Source organism: Macaca mulatta, chromosome 19, assembly GCF_049350105.2.
Source record: "Macaca mulatta isolate MMU2019108-1 chromosome 19, T2T-MMU8v2.0, whole genome shotgun sequence".
Classification (NCBI taxonomy): Eukaryota; Metazoa; Chordata; class Mammalia; order Primates; family Cercopithecidae; genus Macaca; species Macaca mulatta.
The window spans coordinates 16,472,332-16,493,639 of record NC_133424.1 but is presented as its reverse complement, the minus strand read 5'-3'; the positions used below and the strand labels follow the sequence as shown (position 1 = coordinate 16,493,639).

The window sequence follows — 21,308 nt, the reverse complement described above, 5'->3', positions numbered from 1 at the left end:
TGCCTGGGAATACTCACGGGGTTAGATGCAGAATATGCCACCGGGACCTGAAAGAAATCCTGCTGCTTAGGAAAGAGAGAAAAGATTGTTTTGCTTCAGGCAGATGCTGTTTCATTTTGTCTACAAGCCCCGATGACAAATCCAACTCAAGGTTGAGATGATCCACCGAATAAGCAGTGACCTTTTCAGGGCATCTGATTATTTTGGGAAATTTCTGGGTCAAATCCTCTTTCAGTGAAATGCAAATATCTCAGGTGTGCAATCACTCTGCTTGATTATTTTTCTCCCCTTTTTAGCACAGAGTGAAAGCTCAGTCTTTGGGATACGCAGTCCCACGTTTCTGAACCAGGGTGCCGAGTCTCCCACCCACCACTCCAGCACCTCCCAGAGCAGCTCCTTCGTCCTCCAAGTCCCCAGGGTGTCCCCTCTGCAGCCGATCTCTCCCACTCCATCAGCCCTTGGCCATCCTGATCTGTTATCCATCCCTATGGTTTAGCCTTTTCCAGAATGGCCCGTGAGTTGGAATCCTACAGTGGTCGACTGTTAGGCCTGGCTTCTTTCCCTCAGCGAAATGCGTCTAAGATTCACCCACATTGCTACGGGCGTCAGGGTTTTGCTCCCTTTTCTCACTGAGTGGTGTTTTGTTCGAAGGGCGGATGCCCCCTTCCTCCCCTAATCCCACGTCGAAGGTTTTCTTGGTGGCCTCCGGCTATGAGTGATGATGAATCAAGCTGTGAACGTGGCACGCGGGTTTTACGTGGACGCCAGTTTTCAAATCACTGGGGTCAATCTCCGAGACTCTTCTGGGATGTGTGGTACGAGTCCACTGAGCTTCATGAGCAGCCGCCCAACGGGCTTCCAAAGTGGCTGTGCCCTGTCCCATTCCCACCTGGCAGGGACGAGGGTCCCTGGGGCTCCACATCCTCCCGGTGCTCGGTGTTGCCAGTGTTGCTTGGGAAGGCTCCTGAGCCCCCTCATCCTGCCGTCCTCTTGTGGGTCCCTACCCTGGTCCCCAGAGGCACACAGAGCACTTTCCACCATTCCGCATGATTTTGTTTGCTGCTGTCCATCTCCTTGGCAGCCGCCTGGATTCTGGCCCCATGTGTCCCAGCCAGGCACAGGGCTTGGAGCCCAAGAGGCACTGAGTCCACGGTGCTGCATGCCTCCTGGGCCAGGAGAGCGCTTGGCCAGTCTGTCACTCTTCCAGGGTGACTCCTGCCTCTGCTCTGGGGAAGCCCCCATGCCTCTGGATCACCCCATCTTCCCAGGGACCCTCCAACCTCCACATCTGGTGGAAGTTCCCAGGGGACCTCTTGCCCTTGTTCTTCATGACCTGCAGGGCAGGGTCAAGAGGAGGAAGCAGCCTCCAGACAGACTGAAGACGCGCTGCCCCACACGGCTGTCATCCACAGTCCATGCTTCTGGAAGGAAGGAAGGAAGAAAGGAAGGAAGGAAAGAAGGAAGAAAGGAAGGAAGGCAGGCAGGCAGGTGGGAAGGCAGGCTTCCTTCTGCAGAAAGCTCCTTCTTTGGCCTGTTTTCCAACAAGCCAAAGGGTCACCAGGAGGGTCGCTGGAGCCCAGCTCACCTGTGGTGCCGGCGTCACCGTCTGTGCCCAGGACGTGCATCTGATCCTCCATCTGGAGGCCTGGGCTCCCGACATGGCCTGGCCTGTTTGTCCGGCTCTGGCTGAGTGTGGAAGTGTAGTACCTGGCATTTTCCCAGGTTCTCAGCCTTCACTTTCTCGACATTCAGCAAGAGTGACCACACTTGGCCCCACATCTGCAGACGGATTCCCTTGTAGACCCCGACAGACAGCTATGGACAGAGGAACGCTCCAGTGAGACATGGGGTGACCCTGGGGAGGACAGGACCCTGAGGATTCCGGATATCTCCAGCCTTTGGCTCCTCAGTTCCTTGGGAGAGGTGGGGTCTACCTAGGACTGGGTCTCTCCTCCCATGATTCAAAGAATGAAGAAGCACTCAGGGTCATGAACTCTGATCTTTTTATTTTTATTTATTTATTTTTTTGAGATCAAGTCTCACTTTTCACCCAGGCTGGAGTGCGGTGGCACGATCTCGGCTCACTGCAACCTCCGCCTCCTGAGTTTAAGTGGGTCTCCTACCTCAGCCTTTTGAGTAGCTGGGATTACAGGAGCCTGCTACCACAGCCGGCTTAGTTTTGTATTTTTAGTATAGACGGGGTTTCACCATGTTGGCCAGGCTGGTCTTGAACTCCTGACCTCGGGGGATCCGCCCGTCTTGGCCTCCCAAAGTGCTGGGATTACAGGCGTGAGCTACTACGCCTGGTCATGAACTCTGATCTTGACCTATTCCTTCCTTCGGGTCACCAGGGGGTGTCCCTACCCCTGAGCTAGGACTGACCCAGGCCCTGGCATCAGACTCTCTCCTGGCAAGATGAGGTTTGCAGGGAAGAACAGGAAAGCTGGTGTCCCAGTGTGGTGTCCATCCTCTGAGAGGCTGGCAGTGCCAGGACACAGTCATGGGAGCCCGTCCCCCTGACTCTGTAGAAAGTGGTCACGGGGCCCTTCCCTCCCCATGTCACCTCCTTGCCACTCCTATATCACTGCCAGTCGAGAAGCACCTGGAGCCATTTTTCTCTGTCTCTCATCTCCTGACGTCTTCTCTGTCAAACAAGATGAAGTTAGCGGAGCTGCCGGGATGCCCCTTGGATGCTGGGTCCTGGGCTCCAGGGCCCCGACAGGATCAAACTGGAAGGAGCCAGGAAAGGGCCCGCCCTGGGGAACTGAGACCCTCTGACTGAATGGGCCCCGGTGTCCTGGCCTCATGACTTGGGACATGCCGTCCTCAGGCCACAGGCACCCCGGGCGTTGGTGGGGTTCCAACATCCAGGTGGGGTCTTGGCACAAGTGGGCAGTGACTGCTCAGCCACGACTGTGGTTCTCAGTTTGGGGTTTGGTCAAACCACCACGGGGACAGAGTCTTGAAGTCAGGTCCCGCAGGAACTGCCACCCCTCCCAGGGACAGCCTGTCACTCCCACTCATCACCACCTGGGTCCACGGGCTGCTGACCACCCACCGAGTCTCCCTGTCCCTGGACCAGCCTCTCACACGGCAGGGTCAGGCTCTTACCTTTACTTCCAGGGCACTGATGGGTAGCAGCTACGTCTCACTGTAAGGCAACCCAGGCAGAGCTGAGGACCTCTGCCGGGCCGGGAGCTGTCCTCCTCCTCCCCTCGTGGGCCCCAGGGAAGAACCAGCCGTGTCCCCCACCCCCGCCCCAGGTCTCAGTCCAGGGGACGCACAGGGAAGGGAGGACGGGTGCTTCCCTGCCAGCTGGTGCCTGGGAGGGGTTGGGGCCTGGGAGAAGAGGGAACGTAGGGCCCACCCAATGGGAGCTGCTTGGGGCTTGTGGAGGGCGAGGCTTGGGTTGCACGACGGGGCTGCCCCTCCTGGGCTAGGCAGCATCCTCTGCAGGAGCTGAGAAAGTCCAGGCCTGAGGCGGGATGGGTGTGACCCAGGGTGGGTGGTCAGGCCCCAACAGCAGTTCCCGAAGGAGTGACCACATCACTGGTCCGAGGCCTGCTCAGGGCACGGAGGGTGCACCTGGGCCCTGTCCCACTTGACGCCCGCAAGGGCTCTTGTGGGGCCTGACTTTCCAGTGTACACCTGCCTCTCCCTGCACCCCGGCTGCAGACTCTGCCTGTTCCTTGACTTTGCCCGTCCTGTCCAGCCCAGAGACTGTCTTTGTGGACAGCCTGGCCCTTCTTCCACCCTCATTTGTCAGAACCCTTGAGCGAGGGCCCTGGATCCATCCACACGCCCGCCTCGACCGCTCTCTCACTGGGCTGCTAAGTGCCGTGGGGGAGATGCCAGAGGTGACGAGGGTGAGTGAGGGCTCCACAGGCGGCCGGGATGGCCCCACAGCCCCGTCTCCAGCCTCAGCTGGCTCTCGGGGCTATCATCCATCCATCGGTCCTTGCCCTCCTCTGAGCCACTGTGGCAGCCACACACTAGGCCCCTGGCTGTTCCCCCGCCGTCCTGCCTGCCCCGACTCGGCCTTCCTGATCCTCCCTCTGCCTTTGTGCTGATGGATCCAGCGGGGAGCCAGGGTCTCCGGAGGGCCATGCAGAGCCCTGGGGACTGACCGAGCCCCCTCTGCTAAGGAGTCCCAGGTGAGCCGCTACCCCCGGCCCCACCATGTGTTGTTCACCCCAGGCCATCAGCTCCATCCTAGGCTGGCTCCATTCAGGTGCGTCCCAGAAGTGGCACTTCCCGTGGGATCGTCCCCACCCAGCCTCCCCCAGGCTCCTCCCTCTCTCTATCCTGTGACCCCTGAGGGGCAGGCTCCAGGCTGGGCTCCCCTTCCCAGGACCCAGGCCCCCTCTCAGCACCAAGGCAGGTTGCCTTCAGCTGCAAGCTCATTCCTAGCCTCACCCTGACATGCCCTGGCTGACACCCTGCCCGTCTTCCCCTCCGCCCTCCCAGGGCCACAGCCCTCACTGCCCCCCACGCCCCTCCCCATAGGGTGGCTCAGTTGGGCCCCCTGAGTCCTCAGAGACCTGCTGGACAACTGCCCACAGGCTGGGCCAGGCACCCCCATGCCCTGTGGCCACACCTGTGGGTCTCCCTGGGGCAGAGCCCAAGGGGACAGGACCAGACCCTCAGGTTGCCCTCTACTCTCATACTGTCTTTGAGACCGTTCTGCTGAGAATGTTTCCATCCCCACCTGCTCCCCCAAGATCCCTAGATGAGCCTCGCAGCTCTGGCCTGCCGCCCACCACCGGCAGGGTAGCCAGCTGGAGTTCCTACACCGGGAAGGAGGCTGGACCAAGCCGGGAAGATGTGTCCTGCCTCGAGAGACTTTTCTAAAAACAAAATTTCTCCCCTGAGGTGAGTTTGGTGGTGGTCGGGCAGCAGGGACAGAGGACTCACTGCATAATCCTGAGGCAATCGGTAACTTTGTAAGCTTTCCACATCCTTGGGCCCTGTCAGCGTCCCTGGGACCCAGAGGGGTCCAGAGTGAGGGGGTTGAGGTGAAGGGCTGTGGAGGTGCAAACGCATGGGCAACCCGCTCCCGCCCTGCTTCCCAGGGGAGCCCAGGACCCTCCTACCAGGGCACAGTGGGAGAGACGAGGCCCCGCCTCCCTCAAGGGAGCAGCCCGACCTGTACCTGCTCACGCTGGGCGATGATGCCGCTGCTCCTGCGCAAGTAGAGTAGCTGCGTCTTCCTCCATGTCCATCCTGCGAGACAACATCGCCCAAAGGCTACGCTGCACCTGACCGCTTCAGAGAACACCCGGACCGCTCCTGGGGGCTCTGAGACCCTGCCGGCCGGCTGAGCCCCATGCCACCACTGCCCTGGGTGAAAAGGGGCCAGACCCAGTGGCCCCACGCCTGCTGGGGTCTCTGGAGTCTCTGCCCCTGAACAGAGGTGGACTCCTTCCTGAGGACTTGAGAACAGGGGGACCTGGACACAAGGGCCTGCTGTCGCCAATCGCCCCGAGACAGGCACACACAGGATGAACTGCATCCACCTGCTGAGGGTGAGGGGCCCCTGATGTGCTATCCTGGGCACCTGGAGGCAGACTCGGGTCAGGGACCAGAGAGCTCCATATGCTCCCCCTCCCGGATCGCTCAGGGACCACCAAGAGGCCCACTTTCCTATAGGGAACAAGACACCTTGTGACTGCTCCATGTCACCCCCATCTCCACTCCCTCTGGTCAGTGAAGCTGCGTCAAGAGTAATACCAGCCAAACAGGAGGGTGCTTGGTTTGGGCCAAAGCAGCCTATGTGCTCACGGAGATGCCTCAGCTGGAGGGATCGTGGATCCCACAATTCTCAGCTGTCATTACAGGAAGGGGCCTTGTGTTTCCGGGTCACCAAGAAAGAATGAGAGAACTCTGGGGACTTGGTTCTGGAGAACCCCAGAGGGACCCCTCCCATGAACAGTCAGGGCAAAGAAAGGGTGAGGCCTCTAGGGGACCAGAGAGAGAAAAGGCCACGTGGGGAAGAGCCCCAGACCCGGCGATCTCAGACCTACCTTAGAGCGCAGACTTGGACAGAGGACCACCCTCCACCCCACCCACAGGGGCTCCGTCATGAGGGCTCTTCCAGGGCGAGGCTCAGCCCCACTGGGGTCAGAAACCCCAGGCAGACGTGCAGTCCAGAACAGGGAGGTCACAGAGGTCAAGGCTTGAGTTTAGCATAGCACAGGGCAGGGCTGAGAGCATGGCCCAGGGCCACTTCTGGGTCTCTGAGCCAGTTACTGCCCCTCTGACCTCTGGCATCTCACCTGTTCAGCGGGTACATTTGGGGATAGCACCTCTCCACCCCCCGTGGAGTTGCCGTGAGGATGAAGGGGACAACTGTCTACATGGTCAGCATAGAACGGGCACCCGGTGAGTGCTCAGGGACGACCCTCCTCGGGTAGCTGCCACCCACCTGGTTGTGACTGTCCCCAAGTCAGCAGGGGAGAAGAGAGCAGGTCACACTTTCCTGAGTCTGATCAAGCAGCGGTGCTGAGATGTGCCTCTCACCCAGAAAAGAGTTCTAGGTGCACAACCACTTACAGCACCACTGTGTCTCCAACTGCTCCATGGCACGGAGGTAGGTTGGCGGCCCTTGGCACAGCGACAGCATCATGGGTTCACAGCTCCTATCAGACGGGGCCCTGCCTGGCTCAGCAGGGCCCAGAGTCAGCGTCCTCCGCCCCCTGAGTGGTTAGCATGTATGCGTGCTGTTTGTCTGTGTATGTGAGGGTGCACGTGTGTCTCTCCTTCAGCTCGGCCTGGCTGCTCCAGTCACATGTGCTCCTGGATCCCTGTCATTGTCACCCCTGGGCCTGTGGCCAGCATCAGAGCACCCACAGGTGCTCCCCAGCCTCTGCCCTTTCCATGCTGGGTGGTCCTCGGGATGCAGATGGGGCAGGGGCATAGGGCCGAGGGCAGAAGGCAGGCTCCCCCCTCGGGGTGACTTGGGTAGTGCGTAAAGTGCCAGGTCTGTGTGGCAGGGCTAGATCCAATGCACCTTCTCACCTCCTCCTCCCAGAAGCCCACTGGGGTGCTGTGACTCACTCCCCACCCCACAGATGGAGGCAATCAAGGAGGCTTCAAGGACAAACCCCTGGCCTGAGATCACCCAGGATCCCACTGGCCAGGGCCTACTGACCAGGCCTCCAATGGTTAAGCTCCCACTGAACAGGTCCTAGCTGACCACCCCTACAATGACCAGGTCCCACTGACCAGCTGTGGACTGACCAGGTCCTGCTGACTGGGCCCCACAGACCAGGCCCTGGCTCACCAGACACCACTGACAAAGGCCACAATGACAAGGCCACAAAATGACAAGGCCCTCACTGACTAGGCCCCAACTGATGAACCCTACCAAATAAATCTCACTAATCAGATCCCAGCTGAACAGGCCCCAGCTATCAGACCCCCACTGACCAGGCCCTAACAACTGCTGGACTACATTGACCGGGCGCCAACTGCCAGACCCCACTGACTGGGTCCCAACTGCTGGACCCCTGCTGGCCAGGCCCCAAAAGCTGAACCCCACTGACTGGGCCCCAAAGGCTGGACCCCTACTGACCAGTCCCCAACTATGGGACCCCTGCCAACCAGGCCCCAAATGGTGGACCCCACTGACCAGGTCCCAACTACTGGACCCCCACTGACCAGGCCCTAACAACTGCTGGACTGCACTCATCAAGCCCAAACTGCCAGACCCCACTGACTGGGCCTCAACTCCTGGACCCCTCCTGACTGAGCCCCAACTGCCAGACCCTTGCTAACCGGGCCTTTTCTTATGAGACCCCTGCTCACCAGCCCCCCACTGCTGGATCCCCTCTGTCTAGGCCCCAACTGCTGGGTTCCCACTTACCAGACCCCAACTTCCACACCTCACTGACTAGGCCCCAGCTTCTGGACCCCCGCTGACCAGGCCCCAAATGCCAGACCCCAATGACCAGGCCCCAACTGCCGGAGCCCTGCTGACCAGGTTCCAACTGCTGGATCCCCTTTGACCAGGCCCCAACTGTTGGACCCCCGCCAACCACGTCCCAACTGCCGGATTCCACCAACCAGGCCCCAACTAGTAGACTCCTGCTGACCAGGCCCCAACTGTGAGACCCACGCTAATAAGGGCCCAGCGCCCAGACCTCACTGACTAGACCACACTGATCTGATCCTCACTGACCAGGCCCCAACCGCCAGACCCCACCGACCAGGCCCCAACTGCTGCATCCCTGCTAAATAGCCCCCAGCTGTCATATCCCTGGGCCCCAACTGCTGGACCCCCTCCAACCAGGCCCCAGCTGTGAGACCCCACTGACCAGGCCCCAACTGCCAGACCCCCATGGATGAGGCTGCAACTGCCAGATCTCTGCTCACCAGGCCCCAACTATGGGACCAGCCGTGGGCCAGACCCCAACTATGAGATCCCCACCAACGAGGCCCCAACTGCCAGACCCCCGCCAAACAGGCCCCAACTATTGGGACCTAGTCAGTCAGTGAAATCTCACTGGGTCTCACTGATCAGATCCCCATTGACCTTGCCCCAGCTGCAGACCCCTGTCGACTGGGCGGAGGATTACCAGGTGCTGAGGCAAGAGACTGAAGGCACAAACTGTTTCAATATAACAAAGAAAATAGTTAGAATACGAATAGTCATAATACAAATTAGATATACAGATAATCATGGACAATTATCAATCATTATTATTAGTATTATTTTTTGAGACGGAGTCTCGCTCTGTCGCCCAGGCTGGAGTGCAGTGGCACAATCTGGGCTCACTGCAAGCTCCGCCTCCCAGGTTCACACCATTCTCCTGCCTCAGCCTCCGAGTAGCTGGGACTACAGGCGCGCGCCACCACGCCCGGCTAATTTTTTGTATTTTTTTTTTAGTAGAGACGGGGTTTCACTGTGTTAGCCAGGATGGTCTCGATCTCCTGACCTCGTGATCCGCCTGCCTCGGCTTCCCAAAGTGCTGGGATTACAGGCGTGAGCCACCGCACCCGGCCTATCAATTATTATTATAAATATTATTAATCATTAGTTTTTAATATTACTCTGTTGCATTAATAATATAACCTACGAATAACCGGTGGGTAGAGGGTCAGGTGCTGAAGGGACATTGTGAGAAGTGACCTAGAAGGCAAGAGGTGAGCCGTCTGTCACGCCCGCATAAGGGCTGCTTGAGGGCTCCTTGGTCAAGTGGTAATGCCAGTGTCTGGGAAGACACCCGTTACTTAGCAGACCGGGAAAGGGAGTCTCCTTTCCTTGGAGGAGTCAGGGAACACTCTGCTCCACCAGCTTCTTGTGGGAGGCTGGATATTATCCAGGCCCGCCCGCAGTCATCCGGAGGCCTAAACCCCTCCCCGTGGCGCTGTGCTTCAGCGGTCACGCTCCTTGTCCAGTTTCATGTTCCTCCCGTACTCCTGGTTCCTCTTTGAAGTTTGTAGTAGACAGCGGTAGAAGGAACAGTGAAAGTCTTAAAGTCTTTGATCTTTCTTACAAGTGTGTAGAAGAAAACGCTCATGTATGCTGCCTTCTCTCTCTCTGCTCTGGCTACCTAAGAGGGAAGGGTCCCCGTCCTGTGATCACGTGACTCGCTTCACCTTGTCAATCACTTAGAAGACTCACCCTCCTTACCCTGTCCCCCTTGTTTTGTATGCACCAAATATCAGCGTGCCCAGCCGTTCGGGGCCACTACTGGTCTCTGCGTCTTGGTGATAGTGGTCCCCTGGGCCCAGCTGTTTTCTCTTTATCCCTTTGTCTTGTGTCTTTATTTCTTAACAATCTTTCGTCTCCGCACACGGGGAGAACACCCGCTAAGCCCCGTAGGGCTGGACCCTACAATTGACCAGGCCCCAACTGCTGGACCCCACTGACCAGGCGCCAGGAACTGCCGGCCCCCTGCTGACCAGGCCCCACTGGTCCGATCTCCACTGAACAGTCCCCTGCTAACCAAACTCCACTGACCAGATCTTCCATGACCTGACCCTCATTGAATGGATCCCATTAAGCTGACCACAATGACTACGCCCTCATTGACCAACACCCCCGTGCGTAGGCCCCCACTGACTAGGCTTCTGATGACCAGGCCCACACTGCCAGGGCCCCACTGACCAGGCCACAATGACATGGCCCCACAGACCAGGCCTGCAGTACCACAGGCCCACTGACCAGGCCCCACTGACCCAAACCCTGCTGACTGGTCCCAACTGGCCAGGAGCTCAATGACAAGGTCACTGCCAACAGTGCCCCTTACAACCAGGCCTCCAGTGACCAGGGCCCCACTGAGTAGGCCCCATTGGGAAATCTTTCAGTGGCCCCGCATTAGCTGACCACACCCTGACAACCAGGCCTCTGCTGACATAGTCCCCACAGAACACATCCCCATTGACCAGGTCAAGCACAGAGGTGCTTATGTCAGTGCATCCCCAACTCCTGGAGGCTTAGAACAGAGAGAGAGCAGCTATGTTTGTTTCTGAGAAAGTAAGGGGAAAAAATCCTCTGTCTGGTAATCCAGAGGATTCCTTCAAATGTTATCCGAGACCATCAAGGTGGTACCTTTATGAGTCTGCAAGAACCACAGTGTTATTGAGCTTGGGGTGCCCCCAATGCAGATACAGCATATTTTACAACACCTAAGTCTCTGAATATCTGGAAGCCTTCCTAAGAAAGATGGGTACAAACAAACCCAGACTGAGAAGATTACAACAAACACCTAACTCTTCAATGACCAGACACAGATGAATATCCAGAAGCATCAAGACCATCCAGGAAAACGTGACCTCACCAAAGGAACGAAATAAGTCACCAGGCACCAATCCTGGAGATACAGAGATACGTGACCTTTCAGCAGAGAATTCAAAATAGCTGTTTTCAGAAAACTCAAAGAAATTCAAGATAACACAGAAAAAGAATTCACATTTCTATTAGATAAATTTAACAAAGAGACTGAAATAATTGAAAAGAATCAAGCAGAAATTCTGGCATTGAAAAATGCAATTGACACACTGAAGAATACACGAGTCTTTTTTTTTTTTTTTTTTTTTTTTTTTTTTTTTTTTTTGAGACGGAGTCTTGCTCTGTAGCCCGGGCTGGAGTGCAGTGGCCGGATCTCAGCTCACTGCAAGCTCCGCCTCCCGGGTTTACGCCATTCTCCTGCCTCAGCCTCCGGAGTAGCTGGGACTACAGGCGCCCGCCACCTCGCCCGGCTAGTTTTTTGTATTTTTAGTAGAGACGGGGTTTCACGGTGTTAGCCAGGATGGTCTCGATCTCCTGACCTCGTGATCCGCCCATCTCGGCCTCCCAAAGTGCTGGGATTACAGGCTTGAGCCACCGCACCCGGCCACACGAGTCTTTTAGTAGAAGAATTGATCAAGGACAAGAAAGAATTAGTGAGCTTGAAGAAAGACTGTTTGAAAATGCACAGCCAGAGGACACACACAAAAAAATTAAAAAATGAAGCATGCCTACAGGATCTAGAAAACAGCCTCAAAAGGGCAAATCTAAGAGTTATTGATCTTAAAGAGAAGGTAGAGGGAGAGAGAGAGAGAAGGTAGAGAGAGCGAGGTCGAATGTTTACTCAAAGGGGTAATAACACAGAACTTCCCAGACCTAAAGAAAGATATCAATATCCAAGTACAACAAGGTAACAGAACACCCAGCACATTTAACCCAAAGTAGACTACCACAAGGCATTTAATAAGCAAACTCTAAAAGGTTAAGGATGAAGAAAGGATCCTGAAAGCTGCAAGGGAAAAGAAACAACATAAAATAGAGCTTCAACACATCTGGCCAGTGGACTTTTCAGTGGAAACTTTACAGGCCAGAAGAGAGAGACACAACATATTTAAAGTGCTGAATCTTTTACCGTAGAATAGTAAATTCAGTGAAAATGTTCTTCGAAGATGAAGGAGAAATAAAGCCTTTCCAAGATAGTCCTTACTTATCAACCATAGCATGGAATGTAAATAAACTAGACTCTTCAATCAAAAGACGTAGAGTGGCTCCGTGGATTACAAAAAAAAAAAAAAAGACCCAATGATTTGTTACCTTCAAGAAGCACATTTCACCTGTAAAAACATACATAGTCCAAAAATGATGGGATAGAAAAAGACACTTCATGTCAATAGAAGTTTAAAAAGCACAGGAGTGGCTGTATTTATATCATACAATATAGATGCCAAGACAAAAAGGAGACAAGAAGGTTATTGTCTTTTGGACCTAACTGATATTTACAGGACATTTCCTCCAATGGCTGCAGAATATACATTCTTTTCCTTAGCACATAGATCATTCTCAAGGAAACACCAGATGCTTGATCACAAAACATGTCTGAAAACATTCAAAAACCTGAAATAAAATCAAGTATCTTCTCCGATCACAGTGGCCTAAGCAATAATAAGAGAAAATTTGGAAACTCTACAAACACATGGGAATTAAACAAAATGCTCCAGAATGACCAGTTGGTCCACAAAGAAACTGAGAAGGAAATTGAAAAATTTTATTAAGCAAATGATAATGGAATCCCAATATACCAAAACCTATGGGATACAGTGAGAGCTATAAACATTCCTCTTATTGCTGCTCTCACTGTATCCCGTTGGTTTTGGCAAGCCAGGCACAGAAAGGCAAACATCACATGTTCTCAAATATTTGTGGGATCTAAAAATCAAAATAGTTGAACTCATGAGGTTGCCAGAGGTTGGGAAGGGTAGTGATGGGTGATTGGGGGAAGCAAGAGGGATGGTTAATGAGTACAAAAAGTAGTTAGAATGAATAACATTTGGTGTTTGATAGCACAACAGGGTGACTATATTCAATAATAATTTAATTGTACATTTTAAAATAACTAAAAGAGTGTAACAGGATTGATTTTAATGCAAAGGATACAAACTTGAGGGGGTGGGTACCCCATTTTGCATGGTATGATTATTATTTATTGCATTCCTGTATCAAATTTCTCAAGTGCCCCATAAATATATACACATACCATACACACACACACACACACAAAATACATTTTTTAAAGTGGCGAAAGATACAAACAGTCATTTAGTCAGAAGATGACACAGAAAAAGCAAATAAACATATTAAAATATCCTGAACATCATTGATTTAGCAGATAAATGAAAATCAAAACTACAATTAGAAATCATCTCACCCCATTAAAAATGGCTTCTATCCAAAAGATAGGAAATAACACATGCTGGTGAGGATGAGGAGAAAAGGAAACCCCTGTACACTGTTGTTGGGGATGTAAGTTAGTACCATCACCATGGAGAACAGTTTGGAGATTCCTCAAAAAACGAAGAATACAGCTACCATACCATCTGGTAATCCCACTGCTAGGTATCTACCCCAAAGAAAAGATATCAGTATATCAAAGAGATACCTGCCATCCTATGTTTATTCCAGGACTATTCACAATAGCCAAGATTTGGAAGCAATCAAAGTGTCCATCAACAGTTGAATGGATAAAGAAGATGTGGTATGTATACATGATGGAGTACTATTCAGTGATAAAAAGAATGAGATTCTGTCATTTGTAACCACATGGATGGAACTTGAGGACAATATATTAAATAAAATAAGCCAGACACAGAAAGACAAACTTTGCATGTTTTCACTTATTTGTGGAAGCTAAGAATTAAAACAATTGAACTCACAAAGATAGAAAGTAGAAGAATCGTTACCAGAGGCTGTTAAGGGTAGTTGGGGCTTCCGGTGGGGAGTGGGAATGGTTAATGGGTACTAAAAAATAGTAGGAATGAATGAATAAGACCTAGTAGTTGCTAGCATAACAGAGTGACTATAGTAAGAAATAGTAAGAAATGATTTAATTAATTATTAATTAAAATACATCAAATAAAATACAGAGATTGTCAGAGTGGGTAAAAAAATAAGACTCAGATGTAAGTGTTTTTTTTTTTTGAACAAGAAAATCACTGTAAATATAAAGGCATATATAAAGTGAAAAGTAAATGGATGGAGAAAGATATACCATAGCAACACTAGTCAAAAGAAAGTAGAAGAAAAAGGTAACAAATTGGTTAACACTCACAACACCTTGGCTCTTGGAAAAAATTTTGATTTATTTGTATAGAAAGTTCTGCTTCTGTAGCAGTTTCATAGGACGCATTTAATGCCATTTCCATCATCAACTATGTCACTTCATCATCTGTGACCATATTCCCAGAGGGTCTGTCACTGGTTGCCATGGTGCTTCATTGATGATAACCACACATGCAAGTGTTGTCCAGAGTATGCAGGATAAGGCAAAGGGTAGTGTGTTTTTGTTAGGAATTTTATAGCATAAACAGGATAAAAATTCTCCCAACCATGTCACCCTTTGACTTTTTAAGGCCATAATCTCTGCTTTTCTAGAATGAAATCTCTTTCAGTGTTGACCTTCACATTCCAGCACCAGCAGGAAGCACAGGTGAGGACACTATGAGTAGCATTAGAAGAGCAGTCACACTGTAAAAATAATATTCATTCCTCAGCTGGTGGAACCAATGGCCAGAATCAGAAAACCAGAAAACTGATGCATCCATTGGAGGCAAGGGAGTACATATCCTAGAATGACCCATTGAGATTGCGGAGCAACTGTGTCAAAAATGCTTGGAAGATACACGTGGCTATCTTATTAGGATATATTACAGCCCTATTATTTGGACATATTAAAGCCCTATTTCCAACCTCCTTTTTTCTATTTTGCCCCATATTCTTAGTTATTACATTTTCTGGACAGATAAAAAAATTTAAAGAACTCCCTTTTTACTTGACACCTGCTTTCTCTCTCTCCCTCTCTCTCTCTGTCTTTTGCTCTTCCTTCTGTCTGTGTATCTCTCTTTCTTTCTTCTGTCTCTGTCTCTATCTCTGTATCTCTCTCTCTCTCTCTCTCTCTCTCTCTCTCTCTCTCTCTCTCTCTCTCTCCTTGCCCTCTCTACACTATTGCATTCTGACATCCTTCACTCAACTCAACATACTAATATCCACACGCAAACTTAGGGTATATCTCTCCCAAAGACAGTGAGGAACTTTAAATAAGAGATCAGTTTATCTGAGGCAAATAGTTTATTTTCCTTTGTACATTTCTTCCAATTAAAAGGATAATATTTATAAAACACTGGACAGAGTGCCAATGCATAGAAAAAGCTCAGTGCTGGCTGGCATTTATGACTATCATGTTATTCTTGCTTTTTCTTACACTAGGGGAAAATAAAATCTTTTTTGCCTGTCCATTCAAGAAGAACTATGTTCACAAGTGCCCAGACACATCCACCTGTCCATGGACAGAATATACATTACTAGGCACAGATAATGGGATAAAGATAATCACAGTGGCTCATAAACAAGAGATTATGATCACACAAGCCTACGCAAAAAGGGAAGGGAAAACAATAGCTAGTATGTATCAAACACATATTTTCACATACCTGAACCCTTACAACAGCCCTATGGAAATATACATTATTATCCTCAACCCTTCGGTTATATTTTATCACCACCAAACTGGCGCTCAGGAGCTTAGAGTACAGAATTTTCTGTAAAAGTTTTTATTTATGGCATTCTTCAGCTCCTTGTTCCTTAGGCTAAAAATGATTGGGCTAAGGAAGGGGGTGAAGACAGTATAGGTGGTGGCCATCAAGGCATCACTGTACATAGAATGGAGGCCCTTGGGCTTGAGGTAGATAAGGGAGGCAAAACTATAGTGCATGACCACCACAGTGAGGTGGGATACACATGTGGAGAAAGTCTTGTGCCGGCCCTCAGCAGAGGGAATCCTCAAGATGGCAGCCATAATGAAGACATAGGAGAGGATGATGAGGAATAAACAGCCTATCAGGGCTGTGACACACACCAGCATCACACCCATGATGACAGATGATGTCTTGTTCCCACAGGCCAACTTCAAGAGGGAAAGCACATGACAGACAAAATGGTGGATCACGTTAGACCCACAGAAAGTGAGGTGGAAAACTATCATTGTCACCATCATCCCCATGACTGAGCCACCAGCCCAGGTCCAGGCCACAAGACGGGCACAGTCACGGGGGCTCATGAGCACATTGTAACGCAGTGGGTGGCAGCTGGCCACGTAGCGATCATAGCCCATGACCATGAGAAGGAAGGAGTGAGTGAAGCCAAACATGAAGGAGAAGAACATCTGACCGGCACAAGACACAAAGGTGATGGAACGATGGGTGGAGAGCAGATCAGCCAGCATGCGAGGGGTGATGGCGACAGTGAACAGAATCTCAGAGTTGGAGAGGGCACACAAGAAGAGGTACATGGGTGTGTGGAGTCTGTGTTCAATCCAGATTGTGGCCATGATGAGAAGGTTGCCCAGCAACGTGAACAGGAACATCAGGAGGTACAGCAGGAACAAGACAGGCAGTAGCTGCTGGGGGAAGGCTGAGAAGCCAAAGAGGATAAATTCAGACATGGTGCTGTAGTTCTGACCAGGCATGGATACTGCATCTGGTGAGATCAGAAACAAAATTAAGTGACAGTGGTTAAAACATAGACTCTAGCACAGACCAAATGGCAACTCAGCAGCTCTATGCTATTCAACAACTGGCAGAATTTTCTGCGTCTCACTTTCCTCATCTGTAAAATGGAATAAATAATAATAGTTCTTAACATTCAGCAATATGACAAAGATCAAATGAGATCAATATATTAGATGATCAAGTCAGATTTTGGATACTAATTGGGTTTCTATTAACACCGACTAACATAAAGAAAAGGTTCAATACTTGGAGCCATTAGAGACAGGCATAGATGATCAAGGTCAGATTCTATTGATAATGTGCCAGTTCTAGAAGACATGTATTTTGATCTTGAGGTTTAAATTTTTTTCCCTGGGAATATTTGTCTTTTAATTGTTTATTTAACCTATTTACATTTATTTATTTATTTATTTATTTATTTATTTATTTTTGAGAAGGAGTCTCGCTCTGTAGCCCAGGCTGGAGTGCAGTGGCCGGATCTCAGCTCACTGCAAGCTCCGCCTCCCGGGTTCATGCCATTCTCCGGCCTCAGCCTCCCGAGTAGCTGGGACTACAGGCGCCCGCCACCTCGCTCGGCTAGTTTTTTGTATTTCTTAGTAGAGACGGGGTTTCACCGTGTTATCCAGGATGGTCTCGATCTCCTGACCTCGTGATCCACCCATCTCGGCCTCCCAAAGTGCTGGGATTACAGGCTTGAGCCACCGCGCGGCCACATTTATTTTAATACTGTTTTATTGGTACTTGTTTATGCCATCATGTTTCAAATGGTACATTTGCTATTCTAAAAAAATTGAACAGAAAATTTGAAAAGAAAAGGCTGGATACATACATATCAGACAAATATGCACCAAATGAAAGCTCAGGTTGCAATCTTAATAATAATAAAAGGTGGAATTTAAGGAAACAGTGATCATAATGTCTCTAATACCATATGCTACTCCAGGGAGCCAGAGTTCCTTGAGACATGGCAGATCTGTGGTCTGGACATGGAAGAAAGCATTGGACATCTTGTACCAGTGTGAAATGAAACCTTCACTAAGTAATGGGATAATATTAAAAGCCTGCAGGTACCAGATTGAAAAGATGCCCACTAGTCAAAAAGAATAATCATTGCACAGAAGATGGAGGAATAAGCTAAATGACACTGTGAGGAAGCTTTCAGAAAAATTCGTAAGGTGGATAATTCCATAGAACAATTTGTCTGCCCTCATGGATAAAGCCTCATTCAAAGGAGAGATTCGAGGACATAACAAACTGGATGCAAAATAGGGGACTAGTTGAATATTGATTTACATAACCAGCTGTAAGTATTTTTAAGGCAATAGAGAACATTTTGATTATAGTATGAATGAATGATTAGGTATGAGTAATATCAAAGCATTATTATTGATCTAATTACTAATTATTTAGAGACAGGTCTTACTCTGTCCGCCAGGTTAGAGTAGGATCATGATTCACTGCATCCTGGAACTCCTGGGCTCAAGCAATCCTCTGCCTCAGCCTCCTAAATAGCTGGGACTACAGGTGTGTGTCACCTCACCTGTCTAATTAAATTTTCTTTTCCCATAGAAACAGGGCCTCACATTCTTGCCCAAACTAGTCTCGAACTCCTGACCTCAAGTGATCTTCTTATCTCATCCTCCCAAAGTGCTGGGATTATAGGCATGAGCCACCATGCCCAACTAATTGTTTTTTAAGAGTGCAATCTGGTTATTTCAGTTATGAAGAAAATTGTTTAGTTTCTTGATGCATGCTAAAATGTTTAAACCACACACACTAAAGGACAGAGAATAATATTTATAGCATTTAAAAGAACATTGTAGGCCAGGCGCGGTGGCTCAAGCCTGTAATCCCAGCACTTTGGGAGGCCGAGATGGGCGGATCACGAGGTCAGGAGATCGAGACCATCCTGGCTAACAGGGTGAAACCCCGTCTTTACTAAAAAATACAAAAAACTAGCCGGGCGAGGTGGCAGGCGCCTGTAGTCCCAGCTACTGGGGAGGCTGAGGCAGGAGAATGGCATGAACCTGGGAGGCGGAGCTTGCAGTGAGCTGAGATCCGGCCACTGCACTCCAGCCCGGGAGACAGAGCGAGACTCTGTCTCAAAAAAAAAAAAAATAAAAATAAAAATAAAAAGAACTTTGTAGCCACCAGCATTAATATAATAAGTCTACATTACTATATATCCTGGAATATTAAGTAATAAATAATACAACTTCAGTGAGATAGACATAAATAACTAAATCAATGACTAATAGATAGATATTGTAGTTAGAAAGTTTAACAGAGCTCAGAAATGTAATTTATTAATTATTAATTACAATACAATTAATAATATTCAGACATTAGCTATTATATATTAGACCCTTCACCAAACAGAGAATAAATATTTTTTCAAGCACATACTTTTATAAAAACTGACATTTCATTAACATATAAAAATGTATTTAATTCCAAAGTATAAATGTTATATAGATTATAATGCATTAACATTAAAAATTAATAGAGAAGAATTAGCTTTTCAAATTTCACATGTTTGGAAGCTAACTACATAATTAAATAATCTTTGGGTTCAACAGTAAATTATGAAAATTAAGAAATCTTTAGAATTAAGTAATTATTCAAATATTGAGTGTCAACATTTTAACCTAAAATAGTACTTTGAGGGAAATATACAGCACTAAATAGATTTATCAAGAAAGTTCCTCAAGAAAAGTTCATGCTTAATAAAACCAAAATCAAGCATTAGAAAAGATTGAGAAAATATAGGGAAACAAGGAGAAGGTGCCAATAACAAAACCCAAAATTAAAAATGGTAAATAATTACAGAGACAATGGATATGTTTAAATTAATAAAAAGTTTTAAAAAATAACACATTTGCATTGAAGATGAAATGATCAAATATTAGAAAAATATAAGATTCTAAAACTGGTTCAAGAAAAATGGGGACCTCGTATGCTCAAATAAGCTTTAAAGAAATTGAAATGGTAGTCAAAGATTGTCTCTCTCTAAAATCTTTGCCTCAGTGGGTTTTATTAAAGTGTAGTAATTATTATTAAACTGTTAAGAAATGATTAGTATCTTATACATGCACTTCAAAAGCAGAAAAGTGTTAAGAAATCTCACCAGCACATCTCATCAGGTTAATGCAATCTTGGCCTAAAATCAGGTAAGAATATTTTCTGAAAAAAGAGACAATTAGCCAGGTGTGGTGGCTCACGCCTGTAATCCCAGCACTTTGGAAGGTCAAGGTGGGTGGATCACCTGAGGTCGGGAGTTAGTGACCAGCCTGAACAACATGGAGAAATCCCATCTGTACTAAAAAACACAATTAGCCAGGCGTGGTGGCACATGCCTGTAATCCCAGCTACTCAGCAGGCTGAAGCATGAGAATCACTTCAACCTGGGAGGCGGAGGTTGTGGTGAGCTGAGATTGTGCCATTGCACTCCAGCCTGGGCAGCAAGAGCGAAACTCCATCTCCAAAAAAAAAAAAAAAAAAAAAAGAAAAGAAGAAAAAGAGACAATTACAGGCCTGCTTCATCTATCCATGCAGATTTTAAATTCCAGAATAAAACCATAACCTAGTCAAATTTAGTGGTGTATTAAAAATGGTTTACCATAACAAAGTGGTATAAGTTTATTTCATAAATGACAAGGATGGCTAATATCAGAAAACCTATCATATGATTTATCATAGGAATTTATTTAAAAAATAATGATTATTTCAATCAAGATATAAATATATTTTTCTTAAACTCGACTCCTATTTATGATTTTTAAAGAACACTTCACAATACAAAATTCAAGGAGACTTTCTTAGCTAGATACAGAATATATAGCACAAAATTAGCAAATACTACACTAAATGAAGAAACTTTTTGATGCATTACTTCAGGATCAAGGAAAAGCCAAGGATACTCACTATCTCTGCTGTTCTTTAACATGGAGCTGAAAGTCGTGAGTGATGGTATAAGGCAAGAAAAAGAAACAAGGTATCTAAGGACTGGAAGGGAAGAGACGAGATCATCTACCTAGAAAAGATAAAAGAATGATGACACCATCTATTAGAACAATAACAGAGCCCAGTGATGCAGAAGGCAAGGTCAGTTGGCAAAAATCCTGATGATCCTCCTAGTATCACAACAGTAACAAGCATGCAAGAAACAGAAGTTGAATACAGAGAAAAAGAACATTCCCAATAGCAACACAAACTATTAGGTCGGTGCAAAAGTAATTGCAGTCTTTGCCATTATTTTTACATTTAATAGAATAAAGGGTAGGATAATAACTTCATAATCTAGGCATGAGGAAAGACTTCCTAAGCACAATTTCAAATGCACACAATATAACAACAAATACAAAGAAACATGTCTCAGGATTCCTTTACACCCCAAAACTACTGAGTACTCTAAAGGGCTTTTGTTTATGTGGTTTGGAACTATAATTTTTTACCATATTGGAAATGAAAATTGAAAATCATTTAACATATTAGTTATTAGTACACTTAAAAGAGCAATAATGAACCTATTGCATGCTAATATTGACCAAGCAGGAGTATCACTATCTTGGACAAGCCCCTCATTCTAAAATTCACCTCAATCCAAAGAGTGTCACCACCTAAATCCAAAGAGTGTCAGGCTAATGGCTAAGGTCAGCACGGCCATAAACCACAGATATCTCTAGCCAGAAATATTCCAGAGTTCATGCTGTGTCACTGTCAGCTGGATCCTGTACACCCAGTTGGCCCAACACCAGGTTTTGGTTGGCTGCCCAGGCACGGAAGACACACCCCCC

General features: G+C 48.4%; 1 protein-coding gene and 1 pseudogene across 1 annotated transcript; both read right to left on the bottom strand.

The window, feature by feature from the left end:
• Positions 1-1,195: 1,195 nt before the first annotated feature.
• On the bottom strand, positions 1,196-3,967 carry LOC100430798 (uncharacterized; annotated as a pseudogene).
• Positions 3,968-15,380: 11,413 nt separating this feature from the next.
• LOC106994656 (olfactory receptor 10H3) lies at positions 15,381-21,240 on the bottom strand. The gene is made up of 3 exons (XM_015123194.3): positions 21,109-21,240; positions 20,437-20,545; positions 15,381-16,480 (listed from the first exon to the last, which is right to left on the bottom strand). Exons 2-3 carry the CDS (start codon positions 20,456-20,458, stop codon positions 15,519-15,521), a joined length of 984 nt encoding a protein of 327 aa, XP_014978680.3. The 5' UTR covers positions 20,459-20,545; positions 21,109-21,240; the 3' UTR covers positions 15,381-15,518.
• Positions 21,241-21,308: the final 68 nt, after the last annotated feature.